General features: G+C 37.7%; 1 protein-coding gene across 1 annotated transcript in view; it reads left to right on the top strand.

Moving 5' to 3' along the window:
- LOC110461635 (mannosyl-oligosaccharide 1,2-alpha-mannosidase IA-like) overlaps positions 1-7,812 on the top strand; it is a 47,730-nt gene that overhangs the window by 28,998 nt on the left and 10,920 nt on the right. Inside the window, exons 5-7 of the mRNA XM_021515189.1 lie at positions 2,881-3,004; positions 6,891-6,984; positions 7,306-7,421. Of these exons, the coding sequence (XP_021370864.1) occupies positions 2,881-3,004; positions 6,891-6,984; positions 7,306-7,421 (334 nt within the window). The remainder of the gene's footprint in view (positions 1-2,880; positions 3,005-6,890; positions 6,985-7,305; positions 7,422-7,812) is intronic.

A 7,812-nucleotide genomic window follows, 5' to 3' on the forward strand; every position in this document is an offset into this window, starting at 1 on the left:
CTGGAATCAAGGGCTACCAAGTTTGTTCAAATAAATGACCTTCATCCATTTTCAAGGTCACAGGGGTCAAATATGTTAAAATCTTTAAACAACTTCTTCTGAAGAACCAAGAGGCCTAGGGTGATGATATTTGGCCAGTAACATGCTGGGATGAAGGGCTACCAAGTTTGTTCAAACAAATGACCTTCTCCCATTTCCAAGGTCACAGGGGTCAAATATGTTTAAAACCTTTAAAACAACTTCTTCTCAATAACCAAACAGCCTTGGATGATGATATTTGGCCAGTAGCATCCTGGAATCAAGAGCTACCAAGTTTGTTCAAATGAATGACCTTCATCCATTTCAAGGTCACAGGGGTCAAATATGTTAAAATCTTTGAACGACTTCTTCTGAAGAACCAAGAGGCCTAGGGTGATGATATTTGGCCAGTGACATGCTGGGGAGAAGAGCTACCATGTTTGTTAAAACAAATGACCTTCACCCATTTTCAAGGTCACAGGGGTCAAACATGTTAAAATCTTTGAACAACTTCTGAATAACCAAAAGGCCTAGGGTGTTGATATTTGGCCCGTAACATATTGAAATGAAGGGCTACCAAGTTTTTTCAAACAAATGACCTTCACCCATTTTCAAGGTCACAGGGGTCAAACATGTTAAAATCTTTGAACAACTTCTGAATAACCAAAATGCCTAGGGTGTTGATATTTGGCCCGTAACATATTGAAATGAAGGGCTACCAAGTTTTTTCAAACAAATGACCTTCACCCATTTTCAAGGTCACAGGGGTCAAATATGTTAAAATCTTTGAACGACTTCTTCTGAAGAACCAAGAGGCCTAGGGTGATGATATTTGGCCAGTGACATGCTGGAATGAAGAGCTACCAAGTTTGTTCAAACGAATGACCTTCATCTATTTTCAAGGTCACAGGGTTCAAACATGTTAAAAATCTATAAACAACTTCTTCTCAATAACCAAAAGGCCTTGGATGATGATATTTGGCCAGTAACATGCTTGGATGAAGGGCTACCAAGTTTGTTCAAATGAATGACCTTCGCCGATTTTCAAGGTTGCAGGGGTCAAATTTGTTTAAAACGTTTAAACAACTTCTTCTGAACTACCAAGAGGCCTAGGGTTATGATATTTTGCCAGTTAGATGCTGGGATGAAGGGCTACCAAATATGTTCAAATGAATGAACTTCGCTCATATCTAAGGTCACAGGGGTCAAATATGTTAAAATCTTTGAACAACTTCTCAATAACCAAAATGCCCAGGGTGATGATATTTCGCCAGTAGCATCCTGAGATGAAAGGCTATAAAATTTGTTCAACATAATGATTTTGTTCGACTTTCAATCACAGGGGTGAAATGTTTAAAAAAAAAAATAACGGTCTTTTGAATGAATTTTAATCATAAATACTGATATTTTGCCTGTAGCTTTATTTTATATCACTTTTAAGGTTACAAGTGTGAGATTTATACCAGGTGAGCGATGCAGGTCCATTGGGCCTCTTGTTCAAGGTCACAATGGTCAAATATGTTTAAAACCTTTAAACAACATCTTTTCAATAACCAAAAGTCCTAGGATGATGCTGTTTGACCAGTAGCATGCTAGGATGAAGGACTACCAAGTTTATTCAAACGAATGACCTTGACATATATTAAAAGTCACAGGGGTCAAATATGTTTAAAACCTTTATAAACGACCGCTTCTCAATAACCAAAAGGCTAAGGGTGATGATATTTGGCCATTAACATGCTGGGATTAAGGACTACCAGGTTTTTTCAAATGAATGACCTTCGCCCATATGCAAGGTCACAGTGGTCAATATATGTTTAAATCTTTAAATTACTTGTTCTGTATAACCAAAAGATCCAGGGTAATGATATTTTGCCAGAAGCATGCTTGGTTAGACGACTATAAACTCTGTTCAACCTTATGTCCTTGTTCAACATTCAAGGTCACAGGCGTCATATGTTTAAACCTTTAATAGGTTCTTATGAGTCAAACACTGATATTCTGCCTGTAGCTGTATTTTAGTCCACTTTAAAGATTATTTGTGAGATTAATACCAGGTGAGCGATTCAGGCCCATTGGGCGGGCCTCTTGTTATATTTTGAAGTATATATATACACAGGTTATTGATTTGTACATCTCGACTAGTTGGTGAAGTAATAGATTCTGACAATACAGCAGACAGCCAGATCCATCACGTAGCCTCAGCTTAAGTTAATCAGATAAACATGTTGAAAGGGAACTTCAGTCAAAGTCGGATGTGAAATTATATGAAATTCAGTACCTTATCAAATCTTCCTCTTGCTTTCAGTCAATACTCTGTGGAGTTTTGACTGCTTCTAATGGAGATGTAGCAATCGATCATTCCTGTTAAAATTATTGTCTGTTGATAACACTTCTAAGAATTTTTCAACACTTCTAAGAATTATTCTTATTCAATTAGATGGATACATGCGTCTAGATGTTTCGGACCAATTTTATCATTAATAATGTTCCATAGCTGTTCAGAGTTGTTGCCCTTTGTTTAATTTCTTGTAAAAGAAAGAGGAAGTCAATTGCATTCATTTTTAACTCACCTAGTTTGAAGGGCCTTGTGACCTTATGCTGTGGTACAGCAACCATTGTTTACTTTGTAAAATGCTACTTGTCCAGAATGGCTAAAGGGATTTTGACACCCTCCAATGGATAGCAAGGCAGGGCCAAACAAGAAATATACATTTTGTAGGTAAATCTTTAAAAATCTTCTCCTTGAGTATGAGCAAAGAGATTTTATTAAAACTGATCTGGAGCATCCTTGGACCAAGAGAATTCAGCATTCTAAAAATGAATTGTTCCTTACCATTTGCAATGTTTTCATGTTGACAGGGGGAGCAGTCGCAATTGGGGCTGGGCTTCTGGAGGCTGTTCCATCCTCGCTGAGTTTGGATCCTTCCATCTTGAGTTCGCCTATCTGTCTGAGATCACTGGAGACAAGGTGTATCTTGAAAAGGTGGGTCATTCTGTGTATATGTTCTATGTTGTTATTCTACCACTTAAATTAAATAGATAGTTTTGAACTCATCTAAGTGAAAAAGCTCAAATGAACTAGACACTACACATGTACAGTATTATCATTATGCATCCATTATCCATTCCCTAACGTAGACTTACCCTGACTTGGAATGGATAAGAACTGATATAGAATGGATAGACAGATTTAGACTTGATTGATGGTGATTCTAAATGGATATTGTTTTTGGATTTACATCCTTACAAGGTCATACAAATTCTGCTTGAAATGGATTAGTGGTGTCTCAGACTGAATAAGGGGAGACTTAGAATGGCTAAGGAGTAATGGAGTATGGCTAAGGGGTGACTTAAGATGGCATAGGGGTGGCTAAGTATGGCTAAGCAGTAATTAAGTATGGCTTAGGGGTGACAAAGTATGGATAAGGGTTGACTTGGTATGGATTAGGTGTGACTTGGTATGGATAAGGTGTAACTTGGTATTGATTAGGTGTGACTTGGTATGGATTAGGTGTGACTTAGGATTGATTAGGGGTGACTAAGTATGGATTATGGGTGACTTGGTATGGATTAGGTGTGACTTAGGATTGATTAGGGGTGACTAAGTATGGATTAGGTGTGACTTGGTATGGATTAGGTGTGACTTAGGATTGATTAGGGGTGACTAAGTATGGATTATGGGTGACTTGGTATGGATTAGGTGTGACTTAGGATTGATTAGGGGTGACTAAGTATGGATTAGGTGTGACTTGGTATGGATTAGGTGTGACTTAGGATTGATTAGGGGTGACTAAGTATGGATTATGGGTGACTTGGTATGGATTAGGTGTGACTTAGGATTGATTAGGGGTGACTAAGTATGGATTAGGTGTGACTTGGTATGGATTAGGTGTGACTTAGGATTGATTAGGGGTGACTAAGTATGGATTATGGGTGACTTGGTATGGATTAGGTGTGACTTAGGATTGATTAGGGGTGACTAAGTATGGATTAGGTGTGACTTAGGATTGATTAGGTATGACTTGGTATGGATTAGGTGTGACTTGGTATGGATAAGTTGTGACTTAGGATTGATTAGATGTGACTATGTATAGATTAGGTGTGGCTTGGTATGGATTAGGTGTGACTTAAGATTGATTAGGTGTGAATTGGTATGGATAAGTTGTGACTTAGGATTGATTAGGTGTGACTTGGTATGGATTAGGTGTGACTTAGGATTGATTAGGTGTGACTTGGTATAGATTAGGTTTGACTTGGTATGGATACGGTGTGAGGTAGGATTGATTAGGTGTGACTTGGTATGGATTAAGGGTGACTTGGTATGGATTAGGTGTGACTTGGTATGGATTAGGTATGACTTGGTATGGATGAGGTATGACTAAATAAAGATTAGGTGTGACTTGGTATGGATTAGGTGTGACTTAGGATTGATTAGGTGTGACCTGGTATGGATTAGGTTTGACTTGGTATGGATTAGGTGTGACTTAGGATTGATTAGGTATGACTAAATAAAGATTAGGTGTGACTTAAGATTGATTAGGTGTGAATTGGTATGGATTAGGTGTGACTAAGTATAGATTAGGTGTGACTTGGTATGGATTAGGTGTGACTTAGGATTGATTAGGTGTGACTGAGTATGGATTTGGTGTGATTTGGTATGGATTAAGGGTGACTTGGTGTGGATAATGGGTGACTTGATATGGATTAGGGGTGATTTGATATGGATAAGGGGTGGCTTGATATAGATTGGGGGTGACTAAGTATGGATTAGGATTGACTTTATATAGAGTAGGGGCTATTTGATATGGATTAGGTGTGACTTGGTATGGATAAGTGGTGAATTGGTATGGATTAGGTGTGACTTAGGATTGATTAGGTGTGACTAAGTATAGATTAGGTGTGACTTGTTATGGATTATGTGTGACTTAGGATTGATTAGGTGTGACTTGGTATGGATTATGTGTGACTTGGTATGGATTAGGGGTGACTTGGTATGGATTAGGGGTGACTTGGTATGGATTGGGGGTGACTTGGTATGGATTAGGGGTGACTAAGTATAGATTAGGTGTGACTTGGTATGGATTAGGTGTGACTAATTATAGATCAGGTGTGACTTAGTATGGATTAAGTGTTACTTGGTATGGATTAGGTGTGACTTAGTATGGATTAAGTGTGACTTGGTATGGATTAGGATTGAGTTGATATGGATTAGGGGTGACTTGGTATGGTTAGAGATGACTAAGTATAGATAAGGGGTGACTTAGTATGGATAATGGGTGACTTGATATGGATTAGGTGTGACCTTGGATGGATTAGGGGTGACTTGGTATGGATTAGGGGTGACTTGGTATGGATTAGGGGTGATTTGATATGGATAAGGGGTGACTTGGTATGGATTAGGGGTGACTTGATATAAATTAGGTATGACTTAGGATTGATTAGGGGTGACTTGGTATGGATTAGAGATGGCTTGGTATAGATAAGGGGTGACTTGGTATGGTTTAGGGCTCAGTTGTAGTTTCATTCTAAAAAAAAAATGATTATCTGCAAAAGTTTCTAACAAATATGATGCCCAATAAATAAGAGGGGAAAAGGAGATACATGATTTTCTTTACATAATCAATATTCCTGAATGCAATTCATGTGCAACCTACAAACTTGGATATTTTAGAATCATTCTAGGCCTTTGACGTAGGCAGATAAGGGTTTTACACCAACTTTATACCTCGATGATATTCTGAAAGATTGCTTCATTCTCCTATGCTGTCATCAGCATGGAATAACAAGCCTTGAAAACTGTAAAAGCCTGAGACTGACTGAGGTACTGTGCAGGTTTGTCAGCAACATGTTACTCACAGGCTATCTGTTTCTTATATAGGTCTGAGAGATCAGGATTGTGACATTGGGCACAATCATAATTTTATGATTTGCACAAATTAGATTGAAATAAATGCATGACTGTTTTATAAAACGCTGTCAATGGCACGATTTAATTGTTCATAAAATGCATTATCCTATACTTACAGGATACATATCTATACCGACAACATTGTGATATCTGCTTTTGGAGGATGAAATTTAAATATTGAAAAATAAATCAACACATTCATGCTGCAAATCCTCCAGTGCAATAGACACTTTGACTAAACTATGTTGGAACACTTGATATCTTTATAACCAGTATCTTGAGCAATTTCATAAAAAAAGGTAAAAAGAAAATTGGGTGACAACACACAAGATATTTGAGTACTTTTCCAGAATTTTTAGTGTATGCATATTTTGCCTGGTTTGAGACACAGATTGTCCACTGTTTGTTTGTCAATATCCCATTACCTGACATTCTTCAGAGCCTTAGGTTTATCTTATGTAGCATGATCTACATGTAAACATGTGTATTGAATTTTTTTACGGGTTATGAAGAGAGCCACACCTCAGGGTCAAAGATTGACATATAATAATGTTTTAAGACCCATGACAAAACTTCATTCATACACAGTTTTAGTGATGAGTTTTGATAAATTTGATCCTAGCAATATAGAAGTAGCCTTTCCTTACATTTTCAGGAGAGTAACTGTATATAAAGCCGTCAGTCTGAACTTTTGTTTCTCACTATGAGAATGGCTTCCTTTTCAACAGGCAACCTGAACCGTTCATTGGTTGGTTTGTAAACTTTCTTTGATCCAAATCGACTTTCATTCCAGAAGGTCTGTTCATGTCAAAGGTTATAAATGATTCAAGAGGGATATTAGATATTTTGTGAGCTATTCCAACAAAAGATTTCCTTGTATTACCTAATTAATTTTCATGAATAATATTATGATTAAGTATTTGTTTTCCACTTCTAAATCATAAACTATTGAATGTTTCAGGTAATGAAGATTCGAGAGACATTGAATTCTTTAGAAAAACCAAATGGCCTCTATCCTAATTACCTGAACCCGCGGACGGGCCGCTGGGGTCAACGTGAGTACACAATCACACTCATAGGACAGCTTTAATAAGATTTTCTTGTCCAAACAGTTTAGTGTATTGTATTGATCAGACAGATACATTCCTAGTATACAGCTGTAGCTTACACACCAGTAAAATTCATATTCAGTGTGTGTCAGCTTCTGACATTTCCCAGTCTACAGTGCACATGTACTCCCTTTTATTTTATAAGGTTTTTCTATGACAAATAAACAATATTGTTTTCATATCTATAAGGTAACCAAAAAATATAGTTGCATTCAAAACATTGCGTGTATCCCCAGCATGTGGTAAATGTATTGTTTTTCCTCACAGAGCACACTTCTGTGGGGGCCCTTGGGGACAGTTTCTATGAATACCTGCTCAAGGCATGGATTCTATCTGGGAAGAAGGACACCCAGGCACGTGAGATGTACGACGCAGCAGTCAAGGTGAGTCGGGTAGTCACAACAGTTGGAACATTAACTCACTTGTTTATTTCTTATGAATGAAGCAGATAGAAAATAATAAAAATATTTTCTAAAAAGAATATATCCGGGTAAACAGTTTTTAGCTCACCTGCCCGAAGGGCAAGTATGCCATGGTCCGTCTGTCCGGTGTCATCTTTTTACTTTAAACAACTTCTTCTCAATAACCAAAAGGCCCAGGGTACTGATATTAGGCCTGTAGCATGCTGGGATGAAGGGCTACAAAGTTTGTTCAAATAAATGACTTTGACCTACTTTCAAGGTCACAGGGGTAAAATATGTGAAAATCTTCAAACAACTTCTTCTCAATAACCGAAAGGCCCAGGGTACTGATATTAGGCCTGTAGCATGCTGG

Source organism: Mizuhopecten yessoensis, unplaced genomic scaffold (genome assembly GCF_002113885.1).
Source record: "Mizuhopecten yessoensis strain PY_sf001 unplaced genomic scaffold, ASM211388v2 scaffold10643, whole genome shotgun sequence".
Classification (NCBI taxonomy): domain Eukaryota; kingdom Metazoa; phylum Mollusca; class Bivalvia; order Pectinida; family Pectinidae; genus Mizuhopecten; species Mizuhopecten yessoensis.